This window comes from Monomorium pharaonis, chromosome 10 (assembly GCF_013373865.1).
Source record: "Monomorium pharaonis isolate MP-MQ-018 chromosome 10, ASM1337386v2, whole genome shotgun sequence".
In the NCBI taxonomy this organism is placed as follows: domain Eukaryota; kingdom Metazoa; phylum Arthropoda; class Insecta; order Hymenoptera; family Formicidae; genus Monomorium; species Monomorium pharaonis.
In genome coordinates, this window is record NC_050476.1 from 18,700,886 (window position 1) to 18,717,886 (window position 17,001).

Below are 17,001 nucleotides of genomic sequence, written 5' to 3' on the forward strand. Positions count from 1 at the left end.
TAGTTTTTAGATATCTCCAATGAAAGACAAAATATTAATTTTTCAAATTGTACGAATGAGAGCGTGCTGAGCCGCTCGAGCTATAGCACTACTGTCAATCAGTAGTTGCCGGCGGCAGTTTGAGCGGCTCAGCGCTTTCCTCGGCGTGCTCTCATTTGTACAATTTGAAAAATTGAAAATCTCGGCTATCATTGAAGATATCTAAAAACTATAGTAGACTTTTATGTTCACCTTGATCCCGTCTATCTTTTCATGAAATATTGCATATCTGATGCGGGACACCTTATATAAAAAAAACATACAAATATGTAGTAATAAGACTAAATGCAGTGGTAATAAAACTAATATGATACGCTGTAGTACATCTTAAACTAAAAAAAGTTTTAATAGAAAACAGTATGTTCATGTCACATACGATTGTTGCAATTTTATAATTGCAATCTTAGTTCAAGGATGTCACATTAAGAACCAGTTAGATATCATAGAAAGCAGTAATATTCAATTAGACTCAAAGTATTATAAGTAAAAATAATTTTTAAAAACGACAAAAAATTTAAATTAAAAATATAAAAATATTTATGTAAAAGTAAATTTAAAAAAACCAAAAAATATACCGAAAAAAACCGTAAACCTAAAAAAATTTAATGGTTTCCGGTTATGGTTCCGGTGCTGTAAATTTATCAGAATTCGGTTGTGGTTTACGGTTTCGGTCCGGCTAAAAAACCGATTATGAACCGGTTATCGGTTTCGGTTTCGGTGTGGTCCGGGTCCCTGATTACATCAAAATATTATAATGTATAAACAATATTAGTAAATTATTAATTATATCAACCAAAGTAGGTTTAAACATGTCAATGAATTGTGGATTGCCTATTGGTTTGCATTGGATCTTAGTAATGAAATATAATTTCAAAATTTTTAAAACGTTTGAACATTTTTCAACACAGTGTTATTAGTCGCGTTTATAATTATATAATGTTTATTTAATAAATTACAACGTATTAAGGAAATTTTGTCTTGGCTTGATATATTGACCTGTTTATTGTTTTATTTTTGAAATATAATTCTTCTATTAAATTAAATTCTTTAGCTTTATTTTAAACTGTGCGCCAAGAAGTTTCTGCTTAGTAACTGCAGTAAGTTAGAATAAAAAAAAGCCCACTAAACATGAAACATATATGAAATGTTTCAAATTGTCTCATGCAGGTATCAGAAGATACATTCTACTTGTATGTTTATGTCATAATTCATTAACTTTTTTATAGAAACATTTTATAATTGCTTATATCGTAAACGTTTCAAAAGTAATGTTACAATTAGTACATATTCTAAACGTTTTACAGTTGCGATACACAATATGTTAATTTTTATACATTTGTTTTACTTTTATTTTGTAGATATTACTGAAACATAATTTCGAAATATTTAATATACGTGCCACATGCGCACATGCATACATGTTCGTTTTATAAAAGTTTTCTAAACGTATCCAATGTTTTTTAACCGTCAAGCACTAATAAAAAACATCTCAACGTTTTTAAAACCATGCATAGTTTAAGAAACGTATTTTTTACGTTTTTATAGATAGAATAAAAATTAATTTTTTAATTAAAAATTATATATATTTATATATATATAGAGAGAGAAAAGATAATAATATGGCTACCCAATTGCGCACGCGCGTGTATGTGTATAAAACATTTTTAAAATAAATATGTGCAACAAATCAATTCAATCTTATATGGTCTCAGTAACTGTGCTGTAGGCTCGCGGACCGCTACTAGGGGACGACGCACACAACATCTTTCTCGTAATACAATTTATACTCCAAAGGCTACATAAGCAGACCACCCACAATGACACAAAACGAATCAATCAATGTTATCGTAGTGAGCTTCAGGGCCTATATCGTATTTTTTATTGCATTTTGAAGACATATATATATATATATATATATATATATATATATATATATATACCAGGTCTGTAACTTTAAAATGCGGGTTTTTTTCCAAGAGATGGAGCACAAAGCCGATAGATGCTGGTGTCACAACCAATATGTCATTTTGTAGCTATAATAGTTAGCTTCAAAACGCCATATTTGTTTAAACGTTTAAGTGTTAGTAGCATTTTTTTCGGTGGTAAACATGTCGAGTTTTGAGCCGAACAAAGAGCATTTGCGGCACGTGCTGATTTTCTTATTCAATCAGAAGAAAAAAGCAACGGAAGCACATCGAATACTTGTGGAAACATACGGTGCACATACTCTATCTGTCGATACTTGCGAACGGTGGTTTAAACGATTTAGAAGTGATTTTGATGTCAGTGACAAAGAACGTGAAAATCGACCGAAAAAGTTTGAAGACACCGAATTGCAAGCTGAAACCTGACGAAACAGTTAATACTGATCGCTACCGACAACAAATGATCAATTTGAATTATGCGTTGGTCGAAAGACGACCAGAATAAGCTCAAAGGCATGGGAAGGTGATTTTGCTGTATGACAACGCACCCAGTCACACAGCAAAACTGGTTAAAAACACTCTGGCAGCACTTGGATGGAAAATATTACCTCACCCGCCGTACTCACCAGACCTTGCTCCTTCCGACTACCACCTGTTTTCATCTATGGGACACTCACTTGCCGAGCAGCATTTCCATTCTTATGAAGACGTCCAAAAATGGCTCGACGACTGGTTTGGCTCGCGCAACTTTCAATTCTTTTGGAATGGCATCCATAATTTGCCTACTAGATGGCAAAAATGTGTAGAAAGCGAGGGCCAATATTTTGAATAAAATATATTTTTCTATTTTTTCTAAATTATTGCGTATCTTTATTGAAAAAACCCGCATTTTAAAGTTACAGACCAGGTATATATATAAGTTAAAAAATGCAAAGAGAAAAGTGAGTATTTGTGGCAAAAAGTTTTTCTTGAGAAAAGAAAACGAGCGCGCGCGTGAATGCATTATTTTATTAAAACAGTGAAAAAATAAATTTTATAAAATAAAGAAAAAAAACGTATTTTAACCGTTTCTTAAACGTATTTTTTCTATTAAAAAAAGGTTTCCCTAAACGTTTTTGAAACGGACATTTTTACCAATTAGAAACGTTTCCAAGAGCCGGTTATGAAACGTTTCGAAGAAACATTTGTGAAACGTTTTTAAAACAAGTACGTGCTACCTGGGATATGTAGTAAAATTTATTTTATTAGCAATTCTATAATTACTGATTGATCTAATCGGAACTATGGATCTCATATAAGATATTTATGATATCGTTATAAATATTATTATAGTAATATACCACAATAACGATTTTTAAATACTGTTTTTAAAAAATATTTATGATATAATATATATCAAGAAATATTTCTATAACGTTTCACATGTAAGTATCTGAATACGGACATTAACTGTTTATGTTACATTTTTAAAACGTTTCAGTATGAGTCTTTGAAACATTTTATGTTTCAGAAGAACATCTATGAAACATATTAAATACGTTTTTTTTGTATAGTGAGAATATATTTATCTTACTTTAACTTGTGATGCATCAATGCATCGAGAACGACTATAGGCCTGTTTGTCGCTGCCCTACTGAACTGGTGCAACAAATTAGAATAAGACAAATATATTTTTTCTCATTTTAACTTATTACACTGGTACAGCAGTGCAGCTACCAAAAACAAACTTTTCGTGTTTCAAGTCTGACGAAACCTTTTAGCGCATATTTTAAAATAAAGCTAAAAAATTTAATTCAATAGAAAAATTATATTTATCAAGACCCGATGTAGATCGATAGGCGATCCAAAATTTATTGATATATAATAAATAAAAATATATTTTTTTAAGAAAAATTAAAATTATATATAAAATTCTTTATGCAAATCAATTATGCCCATCAAACATAATTTTGCGTAATTTTATAATATTTTAAAACTTAACATTAAAAAAAAAATAATTTAAAAACAAAAGTGCTTTTTTGTGTAATATGTTAACACATACATATTATTCGTTTAAATAAACAGAAACAAGAATATAACAAAAAAAGGGTTACGTGAGTCATGCACGGATTTTAATACATCAAATATATGTAACATTTATGTAATTTTACATGTCTTTTTTACTGTATAGAAGGTATCAAATTATTCAGTTATTCATTCAAACTACCTGTATAGCACCGCATTAATGCACCATAGCCTAGATATAAATCAGCAACATTGTTGTGAAGTAAAACACGTGTGGTAGGAAACAAAAGAGCTAGTTATAAAGTAGAAATTCAGGATGTTGCCGAATATATTAAGAACATGCCTTTAAAAGCCAACTGTCGCTGTAACTTCTAAGTTCAGCGCTACTTAAAAATTTCTAAATTTATACGTCAACAAATGACGGAGCAATAAATAAAATAATTGCCATAAATCGTTACGAGTTCACATTGTCCTTTTATGCCTTGATTAAACAAGCCACCATTGCTGCAACGATGTTGAGTTTATCTAGAACGCGCAGATATACTACCTTCAAAACGACTTTTATATGCACCAAGCAGTACCATGTATGTAGATATTTTATTATGGTGCGTGTATGCGTGCGGGCACCATGTCATCCGTGAAATCACCAATAAGTGAGACAAAAGATGCGAAAAAAGCCATCTGTCAAACATCATCAATGGCAGCTAATCTTTTTATATGTACAAGTATGTCAAATATATAATCAAGATGTAATTTATTATTTTTCGTGCTTGCTTATCTTCTTAGAAAGATTTCGGTTAAACGTCCGATTTGAGTTTATGAAACGCTGAATACCTTAATAGTCTAAGAGCTAGCTACATAAAAATAGCATCAATAAGCATCGTGGAATGTCTCTACCTAAAAAGGGTTCTTTAGTATTGTCGAACACTAAATCGCCAGTCTGCTTAAGCGGTCAGGAAGATTAAGGCGGAGGACGCGCGGCTAAAGATAGTATTCACGACAAAACAAAAGAATAAGATTCAAGCATAAAATCTGCGAGAATGTTTAGTGTTTATTGAAACAAGATGTCACAATTATTGGCAGACTGTTTTCTGGAAGAGGAAGAGTCGGCAAACTGCTTTAAAGTGGTGAAAAATTAGCAGTAAAAAAATCATAAGATTCAAAGATAAAAATTAATATTAAACAATAATAATTGTTTATACGCCTAAAAAACAATATGCAAAAAGACAGACTGAAAAGTGAAAGATAACATCGATATAGACTGCGATGAAGAACGCGAATCGTTTTCTAAACTAAATAATAGAATCTCTTTTGCATATCGTTTCCTAAACTAATAATAGAAATTTGGATTCTGAGTTTAATAACCATCAGAGTATATTACTACGAAAATGTTTAATATGCAATTGTAAATATTTTTTAGTTTCTTAAAATTAAAATAATTAGAATAATTAGAATAAAATTATAGAATAATGCATTTTACTTTGATTTACCTAGATCCCATAAAATACTTTCAACCCGGGTAAGTTGGGACCTGAGTAAGAATGGGATCAAATTCTGTAAATTCACCCTATCTGACTCAGCAATCTGATTGGTGATATTCATTCCGATCTGTGCACATCTGGGACTCACTTGTAGGAATTAGATAGAAAGAGATAGAGACTCAAGTAGATCAAACGGTCGACGAGCAAATGTTATGTATTGTAAAGAAGGCAGGAGAGCTTCAGAAGGTCTTTTTCAAAAGAGGATTCAGTGCGATGTAAATCTTCGGCAAGTTTAAACGTTGTACTGTGCAAAGTTTAAAAGCGTCTCGAGTAAAGAGATATTAAATTGTGTAAGAGTTGTTAAATTTCTCATTTCTTATATTTTTTTAATATATAAATTCGTATTTGTGTAAATACATAATTTCGTAAAAATTGCAAAATGTATACTGAGAAAAAGTGTGTGATATGTAACAGTGAAGATTGTAAAATATTACTTTTTATAAAAGAAACTATACAAAAATGCAGTGACATTTTAAAAGCTCGTATTACACATAATTTAAAATACAAAAATGTTATTTTACCAATAATATCAGATAAAACCAACGGCTATCATGTATAATGTTATAGAACATTTACTGCTCTTAAAAAAAAATATTTTGATACATAGTGCTCATAGTGCTGCATCAGAATTTCAAAATCCGCAAAATGCTACTTGGAGTCGTCGATAATGTTAGGCACATCCAGTATGTATATATTTTTGCATTTATTCTTCCGCTTATATTATAATATTACTATTATTATATTATACTATTTAAAGCAGTAGTTGCGAGGTCCATCATATTAAAACAATTCATTTATACGGTAAGGTCAAAATCAATCCATGGTAACTGACTCATCTGCTTCGAGTGAAAATGCACAGTTTTCCCAACCGTCTACAAGCTCAGCAGTAATAATTGCTATTTTTATTCTTATTATCTGCTATTTATTTTACTTAGTCTTTTACTTTTTTTAAATATGTTTTAAACACTAAAAATTGCAAAACTACTACGATAAATCGGTTAATATATCAAGCCAAGACACATTTTTCTAATACAATATAATATATTAAATAAACATTATACATATAATTATAAACGCGACTAAAAAACAGCTGTGTTATAAAATGTTAAATTTCGAGACGTTTCGACTATACTTAGTCCTTTTCATAATAAATTACCAATATGTATGAATTTAGACATCAGTGAATTAACGCAAACAGAAATATAATTAAACAGCCAAAAAATGACGACTATTGAACAACCACAAAACAACGCATATTGTATCAAATTATGTCATAACAAATAAAAACTTAAACCAATAAATAATACAATTAAACAAATAATAAAATGAAAAATAGTAAAATTTTTCCGCAAGTCGGTTTTCATATTAAAAGCACAGTATAGAGGGTCAACAAGTCTTGCCAATAAATCTAAAAGATCAAAAACAATGGAATACGTGTTATGAATAAAATAAACTGATATGCGTATTGTAAAAAATTACAAACTTACATATGTAGATCCCAGATATTAAAACATAATATTAAAACGAGCAGCAAACACACAAAGTATTCGAGCGTTAAAAACAAGTGTAACGCTCAGTAGTCAGAGGCGGAATGAGCGAACTTTATTTTCCGCTAGTCATTTTCGACAAAACGTCAAACAATAATAAGAATTGTCAAGACACTCCGTGTCCTTATATAAATTAATACTATTCACTTGCTCCTTAATATAGATCATTTTTGTAATCAACCTTTTTTGGTATCTTGATTCAAAATCTGATATCTTAACGTTATCCCAATCAAACACGTGGTTATTTTTTAGCATGTGTTCTGTTATAACAAAGTTTCTCGACGATTCTAATTTAAAATTATTCGCATGTCTTTTAATTCTGGTGTTTAAATGTCTCTTCGTCTGTCCTACTTTATGTCGATTGTGTCCTGCACTCTAATAAACTTGTTTAATTTGTTGAAGCAACAAAAGCCAACCATGAACAAATCTTTATTAACAAAAAATGAGGCGGTTTCAGATATGTGCCTAATATTATAAAATATTTTTTCTTTATGCATTGACTTTCAGTTGTAACCAGTAAGCCTATTTTCTAATTCTTAACGACATTTAAATAGGTACCAATCTTTTATTAATATGTAATTTTCATTTCATACAACATATATGATTTATCTTAAAAAAACTTTAAAAAGGTAAAAAAGATACGCCAAGTACATAAACGCGTGCTTTCCAAAATAAATTTGAGATCAATACAGTCAGCCAAGTATATTTTAAAAGACTTAAAGAAGTTTAATAAACATCTATTTAAAAATTGCTTAAACGGGCTTCATGATTAAAATCAACCAACGGGATTATAGTGAAGCAAAAACTTGGCGTGCCCTGCTTAAAACGCCCGACTTAAAATGATCAATGTTATACAATATGAAAATTATTTGTACGAATAAAATAATAAAAAAATTATGAAAAACTTCACAAAGTTAAAAAAGATATGTCAAGTATATAAACGCATTCAAAAATGGTTCTATTCAAAAATTATGTGAAAAATGGGAATATAAGTGATAACATATAATAAAGCAGAAATTGACAGATAGTAAAGCAATATCCGAGTCACATTAATTGCATTCTTGTATATATATTTATCAATATCAATAACATAGAGCCTTGGAAATTCAGAAAAAATACGAGCCGGACACGCCAAGTTTTTGCTTCACTATAATCCCGTTGGTTGATTTTAATCATTTAATCATAAAGCCCGTTTAAGCAATTTTTAAATAGATGTTTATTAAACTTCTTTAAGTCTTTTAAAATATACTTGGCTGACTGTATTGATCTTAAATTTATTTTGGAAAGCACGCGTTTATGTACTTGGCGTATCTTTTTTACCTTTTTAAGGTTTTTTTAAGGGATTTCACTCCTTTTTGTAAAAATTAAAGAGTTACTTCTTTTTTTAATTACATTAAGTTTTATTATACATATTTTTTAATATGTTAATTTAATATGTATGTATGTATATATGTATATATTTTTCATAATTTATTTTATTTTATTTGTTCTGCAAAAAATATGAATGCATTTTTAGCATTTCAAGGCCAATTGCATTTCTTTATACTTAAATCATTTATTAACATCCATTTTGCGCTTTTAGTACATATCATGTTTGTGTAATGTCCATCTATTATATTTTCACCGTGATAAAAGATTGCACTAATATTTTTATACTTATTTGCATTGACAGATAAAAATTTTTTTATTAATATTTTTGACATTTATTACATATATATTATGTATATTATTTGTTATTATTATTTATTTATTTTATTTTTATTAATTTTATTAAATTTTTTTGTGTACTAATAATATCACTTACATTACTCACATTCAGACGTTGTAATTTTATTATTAATTTTTATATTAATATTTTTGACATTTACACATATATCATGTATATATTTGTTTATGTTATATATTTATTTTATTTTTGTTAACTTATTATACTTTTCTCGCATACCAAATTCACTATTTATATCATAAAATAATTTTTTATATGTTTAGTTTTATAAAATTATATGTAAGCACATTGTGAAGCCCCTTGAAGGACACACCGGCTTTGCGTGTGTGTGTGCATGTACATGTGAATTTGTAGAAAATAACTCAAATAAGCTTTTTTGCGCAAGAAATCTCAAGATCACAGAATTATTAAGTTTATTATATTTTTTCGCATACCAATATTCACCACATATATTACGAAATAATTTTTATTTTAGTTTTATAAAATTATATGTAGGCACATTGTGAAGCCCCTTGAAGGACAAACCGGCTTTGGGTGTGTGTGTGCATGTATATGTGAATGCGTGAAAAATAACTCAAGTGAGCTTTTTTGCGCAAGAGATCACAAGATCTTAGAATTATCAAGTTTATTATATTTTTTCGCGTACCAATATTCACCACTTACATTACGAAATAATTTTATTTTAATTTTATAAAATTGTATATAGGAACATTGTGAAGCCCCTTGAACGACAAACTAGCTTTACGTGTGTGTGTACATGTGATCTGTGGAAAATATCCAAGTGATCCAAGTAAGCTTTTTCGCGCAAGAAATTACGAAATCTCAAAAATGAGTGTACCAATTTTAATCGGAGTGGTCGCAATCGAAAGCTGACATCAATATTATATAACAAAATTGCCATTAGATTTTTGATTATGATTTTAGTTTCTGAGATATTTTAACTGAAAGTGAATTTGACAGCTAAATTCCAGATAAAGCTTAGTAGCGGCGTGATATTTGCGCAGTGAAGTTTGCATCATTTGTATCATGCAGCAAAATTCTTTATGTACTTGGCGTCGCGCCGCTACCGCGTCGCTTAATACGTAACATGACTAATATAAAACATAAATGTAAAATATGTAACATGTACAGAATAAACACTATGTGAAAACAACGTGACTAATATTGCGCAACTGTCACATAAAAAATAATACATACAGAAATGCAATTAATATAAATATATACACTGGAACCCCGTGTTAGCGGACTGTTCGGGGCTTTAGTCCGCTAACGCGGGGTTATCTCCTATTGCTTGGTTTCACTCCCACTCCGTGAAATACGCGACTGCATTGCTCATTGCTATCCCCCACACACGCTACTCATGTGGGCCGAGTGCATATGGAGGGGATAGTTTCCGCTAACGCGGAGTACGCTAACGCGGGGTTCCAGTGTATCTAGCATTATCACATAGATAAAAAAATATACACATAGATAATATAAATAATACGTAGTATACGATAGTATAATTTATAAATGCTAGGTACATAAGTGTCAATTTTATTTAATATTTTTTTTAATTAAAAAATGTTCTTTTAATTTTTTTTTCCAAAAAATCAACAGAGTAGTTAAACAAAAGTATTTATACTGTAAAACTTTTGTATAAAACATTTTTTGATGTTTTGTTAAGTTTAAGAGATATATCGAAAAAAGGCAAAAATTTCTCAACTTTTAAAGAGTAGTTTTAACCCTTTAAACCATTTTTAAGCACCAACTAAAATTTTCTAAATTTGTGTATTACTTTCCTCTACATTTGTGTCAAATTTCACTGAAATTTAAATTTTTTAATGCAATAGATATTTAATATAGGGAAGGTATAAAGAGTAAATTTAAAAAAAAAAATTTTTTTTAATCAACAGCATAGTTAAATAGAGGTATTTATGCTGTACAATTTTGTATAAAACATTTTTTTATATTTTGTTTAGTTTACGATATATATCGAGAAAAGGCAAAACCCTTAATTTTTAAAGCGTGGTTTTAATCCTTTAAACCGATTATAAGTATCGACTAAAAATTTTTTAATTTATGTATTTACTCCCTCTACATTTATGCCAAGTTTTATTAAAATCAGAATTTTTGGGTTTGTGAGGTTTTCTTGTTAGAAAATTTATACTATTAACAAATTATAAACAGGTAATTGAGAAACAGGTGATTTGGAATAAAATATCAAAAAGGAATTCACCTTTTGTAAGTCTAATTTTTTTGGAAAAGGTATTCAATATTTTTATATTAAATTTCGGAAAAATGCTCTGATGGATAGTAAAACAAAACCCAAGCCACATTAATCGTATTCTTGTATATACTTACTGATATCAATAACATAGACTACATAGAGTCTTGAAAATAAAAAAAATGCGACCTGGGCACGCCAAATTTTTACTTTACTATAATCCCGTTAGTTGATTTTAATCATTTAATTATTTGAGCATCAAGCCCGTTTATTATTATATATTTCAATAAAAAGTTATAATAAACAAATTTTGTATAAATATTCTTATAGTTGGCACATTAATTTTATATTATTATTTTTATAAAGAAGACAATAAGACAATAAAACAATAGGACAAAAAGCAATTTACATAAAATAATGTTTTTTTTTTTTTTTAAGGGCGCACATACACACACTTTGCGCCTCTTTTTACTTAAAATAAATTCTTAATACAATGACATAAGCTGTTGCAATATCAACATTATGATTCAATCGAGACCATTGTACTTGCATTAATATTATATTATGAATATATATATTTTCTATTGGCATCCCGCAACAAGACAATTTATTGAATCATAGTAATTTACTTTTTTCTTAATTGAAGCAAAGGGCAAAGGGCGTCAAAACAAGGCTTAACTCTACGAATCTTTTGTAAAATAATTGATGTATATACTAACACTTACATGCCTATCAAAATATTATTTTTAATTATAATTAGGTATTAATTAATTTTAATTTTATTATAAAATTGTAACGGTGAGAAACAAACATGGAATTCAACTAAAAAAACTTGATATTAAGTGTATCGACTTTTTATATAAAATCGATTATAAAGTGAGCAACAAAAAATCATAAAATGCAGCTAATGTCAGAAAAACAATTACGAAGCAACAAAATTTGATTTAAATATCTCATTATGTCATCTGGCTGAACAAAATTTAAAGTAAAATCTATTTCCATAATAAAAAATGGTTATTACTACCAATACAAATTTTTATTAAAATTATCAGATAATATAATGGATTCTGTACAAGCTAGAGATCAGGTATTTTAACTTCAATTATCTTGATCTTTTATATTTTAATAATGTAATTTTAATTCTGCATGTCTGTTTGTCTTTCTCTCTCTCTCTCTCTTTTCTCTGCTTAAATTATTGATCATTCAAAACCGAATTTTAGATTTTAGAGTTTTTAGACTATTAACAATAAATTTTAACAATGTAAACCCTGAATTCATTGCAACAAAGTAATGATGCAAACTTGTAAATTTTATCAATATTATAAGAAATAATTGTTTTTTACTATTCAAACTTTAATTATTTAATTAAAGATTTATTTAAAAATAATTGACTTTTTTGATAACACAACTCTTTTTTACTCTGACAGCTTTTTTCTAAAATTTATTGTTTTTATTAATGTTTTATTTTTTCATTACAAGTATTATTTATTTAATTTTTTTATATTTATATACTTTATCTAAATTTATGCATTTCTTTCAACATTTTAGTGTTTTTCAGAATGTTCAGAAAATTTTTTTTTATGTTTATAAAATAAATTTTATAATAATCTGTTTTAGATATATAGAAGCTGACACTTAACAAAGACGAAATAAACATTAAAACTGAAGAAAACTATAATTCAATAATGGACACACGATTCTTTAAATTTTAACATTAAATAATCAAAAATAACTAATACATTTAAGAAAACGCAATAGAGAGATGCATAAAATTCAATTAATCAGTAATTATCGTAATTATAAAAATCAGAACAAAATGCACAAAATTAAATATGTAAAAGACATTATACAAGATTTGGAAAACTATGGACCAGCTAGTTTAATACACATTGCTATTTTGAGTAACATAATTAAAAGACCCATTAATATATGGAATGCTAATGGTAGTTTAAATAAGACCATCGGAAAACAAAAATTGGGACAATCTGTAGATATTGAATATCATGCAAACAGTTCGGAACAATTTGGTAAGTTATTAATTAAATAACTTCAAAAAAAAATGTGTAAAATTGTTTTGATATATAAAATTTTATAATTGAATCAAAAACTGTTTTAAATTAATTTAAAACAGTTACGTTTTAATTCAATTAAAATATAATAAAAAAAAAAATTTATCTTCTATCTCAAAACAAACTCTTTATCACAGGTCTTTTTTTTTACATTAATTATTATGTAAAAAATGACTAAAACTACGTAGCCATATCCACTTTTTGAGAGAATAATACGCTATTTTCGATTTGCATTCGTGTTACATTTACAATTAAAGATATGCTGTATTTCAATGTTTTATTGTACTTTGTGTTTACAAGAATTTTATATATATTATTGTTAAATGATGTTTACGCAAATTTTCTTTTACTAGATTATATAAACATTAAAATTACTAAAAATTCAGTAATAATACTCAACCAACAATAAAAAAAAATTAAATTTTAAAGTTAAAATTTAAAAAAATTAAAAATAGAAGATTAAATTAACAACACACACAAACACACAAGCACGCACGCAGGCACGCACACGATGAATTAACACCAATTATTGTAAAACAGGATTATGAGTTCATGCATAAAATATAAATAATCTAAATTCTGTGTGAGACAACTTTAAACTATAGTGTATAAAATGTCATTTATGAAAACTATAGCAGAAATATCGAATAATACAATAGCTAATAAAAAATTTTTAAGTTGACAACTTTTATATTTGTTAAATTTAACCATTACGTCCTATTTAATCTCACTCTTAAGAAGATGATAAAGTTGTCCTGTTTTAATAATTATAATTTTATTTCTTATTAATCTTTTAATTGCATTTACAGAATTAAAAATCTTTCTCCAGAATTAAAGTATAGATAATAACAAACCCGGGCCGTAACGATTTTGTAAGAAAAAAGACAAAACTTTTAAAATTATCGGCTTCTAGCGTCAACTCGTAACAAAATGTGTCTGATGTAAAAATTTTGATCCTTGTACGTACAAATCAAGCCTAATCCCAAGTGGAGCAAACATTTAGGAACAATATTACTGTTTTAGATTGAGCATAGACGTTCTAATAAATAAGTTTAATGGGTACGAACATTTCGTGTCTAAAAAAAGCAATCTAAAACAATTTTGTAAATTCTCAGTACAAAATTCATTTCATAAGCTGATATTAATACAATACATAAACTTTAATTCTGTAAAAAGATTTTCAAATCTATAAAAAAAATACATACATAATTGTGTTAATAACATGAACGAATGACTCTACATTATCGAAATCAATCAAGTTTGACGAACAGTTTAGCATCCTCTTAAGAGCCTAAACACAATGCCAGGCAACAGGCAATAGGAACAGAAATAATGAAAGAGAGAAAGAATCTTTATCTCTTTCTTTATTTTTTGTTTCTATTGCCTGTTGCCTGGCATTGTGTGATGGCCTTAAGAATACGCGTGGATGATAACATGCGGCAAGAAACGCAAAAAAAGTATCTCTGATAATTATTGTACTTACTCTGTACGTTACAATCTTTTTGTACTGCACAAACTTTGAAATTTTTCCACTTCACTGGTAAACATTAATGAATCGGCAGCTTCGTATATAACGTTTTACATCAAAGTAATCAGTAGAAGAAATATGGTCGCGAATAGGGACATTAACTCTTATTAAATTTTTTTAAGTTGACATTTTACACGTAAAAGTTTTAAATATATTTTAATTTCTATCTAAACTTTTTTAAATCCTTTTCTAGGTCACTGGACCCTAAGAGATAGCAAAGATCCCGATAACGTTATTATTGATTTAAACAGCTGCTTGTTTTCGGTGATTGGTTCTCAAATCGGGCAAAATCCATTAAAACTTCGTAAGTGGACTGTGTTAAAACTAAAGGACAATTTTCAGAATTTGGCCAAATGGTTAGATAAAATTCAGTGGAAGAAGGGTGCAGGAGTTTTTTTATGATTGGCGGAGTAAACGGACACGGACCTGAAAGTCCGAGGAAAAGTCCCGGAAAAGAAAGTCCGAAAAAAAGTCCCGAAGAAGAAAAGTACTCAGAAAGGTACCCAAAATACAGCACAAAAGAAAAAGCTAGAGATATTCTGAATAATTCAGAAGGTAAATTAAGCGAAGGTGGTGATGAGAAAAACGATTTGACAATAGGTCATTCTAGAATGCGGCATCTCGTAGGAGGAAGAAAAGGAGGTGTTGAAACTTGGACTAGGAATAATCCGCATATAGGAAAATTTGCTTTTCTGACGGAAAAAGACCAAAATTATGTCACTCATAGAGCATTGCTATCAAAATCGGGTCAAGAAGCACTACATAAACTTAACGATACCATTGAATATAAAGTAGAGATACCTGTTTCAGAATTAGTAGAACCAAATATCTCATTTCCTCAAGCAAGCCGGTGGTATAACGGAATAGAACTACATGGTTTAGAAGACATCAAATTTGTCAATATGCTTTTAAGACATCATAAAGATAAACGAGACAAGATAGATGAAGAGCCTCTTATAGTTTATATTTATCCAATCACAGGTACAAGATTCAGGTACCCATCATCCAACACGGAAAGAGACGCTCAAAGAATTTTAAATGATTCAGAAGGCAAATTAAGCGCACCCGTTAAAGAAATTAAAGGTAAAGAAGATGAAGATGAAGATGAAGATGAAAAACGAGGCCATTCTAGAGAAAGGCATGTCGTAAAAAGAGAAAATGAAGCGGAAGGTGTCGAAGCTTACACTAGAAATAATCCATGTAAATAAAGATCTGCTTTTCTGACAGAAAGAGACCAAGACTATGTCACTCATAGAGCATTGCTATCAGAAAACGGTCGACGAGCACTATATTACCTTTACGAGAACGATAAAACGGTATTAAACGTACACGTTGACGACATGAAAGAACAAGATGTCTCATTTCCTAAAGGATCCTATTGGCATAGAGGAATACAAATACATCGTAAAAAAAATATCGAATCTGTCCAAATGTATTTAAGACATCATGCAGATAAACGAGAAGAGAAAAATGCAGAGCCTTTCATACTTACTGTTTTTCCGATCCTTCAAAATATAAAACAAAGGACATGTACACCTGCGGAATCCAGAATAATTAAAAAAATAAAACAAGCTAAAGAAGGTACTCGTAAAAGGGCCCTTCCAACTACAACATCTAAAACTGCCTCTGCAACTACATCTAAAGCTGCTTCTAAAACTCCTCCTAAAATTGCTCTTAAATCTGCTACTGGAACTATTCCTAAAACTACTAAAACTGCTTCTAAAACTACCTCTGCAACTACATATAAAACTCCTAAAACTCCTCCTAAAATTTCTCTTAAATCTGCTGCTAAAACTACTTCTAAAATTACTTCTAAAACTGCTTCTTAATTACTCCTAATACTGCTTTTTAAACTGTTCCTAAAACTACACTTAAAATAATAGAAATAAGGAAAAGTTCTAACTAAGAAGCTCCGAGTGACGAGCGGATTGCAACGGTGGCACTTGTAAGCGGGGCATGATATCACGCGGCATCTGTCAAAATACACATACATATAAAAATGCACATATAATACACGTGTAATACATATAAAATATAAAACACGTATATTTAAACAAGTATAAAATTCCATGGGTATGAAATTATATTATATTTATTTAATAATTTATGGCATATTTTTACAAGTTTTATGTGTCGTAGTCAAAAAGGCACTAACGCTAAGGAGCAGACCGCATCATGATATGCAATAACTGTATGTGATTTATCAATGATGACCATTATAAAAAAATAATACGGGTCAAAAGTAAAATGACATATGAAAAGCATTATTATCTATACAACCTTACTCTTATCCTTACCTCTACAACCGTACAATTAAACGCAAAAATCGCACAAATAAACATAAAGTTTAAAATAAAAAACCCGTTTAATAATGAATGTAATATATTGATTATAAAATTTATTAATTTTAAAATAT

General features: G+C 28.8%; 2 protein-coding genes across 2 annotated transcripts; both read left to right on the forward strand.

The window, feature by feature from the left end:
• The first annotated feature begins 11,470 nt into the window (after positions 1-11,470).
• On the forward strand, positions 11,471-15,024 carry LOC118647624. Its single transcript, XM_036292870.1, has 3 exons — positions 11,471-12,075; positions 12,606-13,015; positions 14,779-15,024. Exons 2-3 carry the CDS (start codon positions 12,751-12,753, stop codon positions 14,985-14,987), a joined length of 474 nt encoding a protein of 157 aa, XP_036148763.1. The 5' UTR covers positions 11,471-12,075; positions 12,606-12,750; the 3' UTR covers positions 14,988-15,024.
• On the forward strand, positions 15,003-16,156 carry LOC118647625. Its single transcript, XM_036292871.1, has 2 exons — positions 15,003-15,084; positions 15,186-16,156. The coding sequence occupies exon 2, from the start codon at positions 15,197-15,199 to the stop codon at positions 15,791-15,793; it is 597 nt and encodes a 198-aa protein (XP_036148764.1). The 5' UTR covers positions 15,003-15,084; positions 15,186-15,196; the 3' UTR covers positions 15,794-16,156.
• Positions 16,157-17,001: the final 845 nt, after the last annotated feature.

What these genes read in the sequence shown, in the direction of transcription:
- LOC118647624 (XM_036292870.1), top strand. Translation starts at nt 12,751, where the DNA reads ATGCATAAAATTCAATTAATCAGTAATTATCGTAATTATAAAAATCAG. An exon ending in AAACAGTTCGGAACAATTTG is followed by an intron (nt 13,016 to 14,778) that starts GTAAGTTATTAA and finishes ATCCTTTTCTAG; the next exon opens with GTCACTGGACCCTAAGAGAT.
- LOC118647625 (XM_036292871.1), top strand. Translation starts at nt 15,197, where the DNA reads ATGCGGCATCTCGTAGGAGGAAGAAAAGGAGGTGTTGAAACTTGGACT.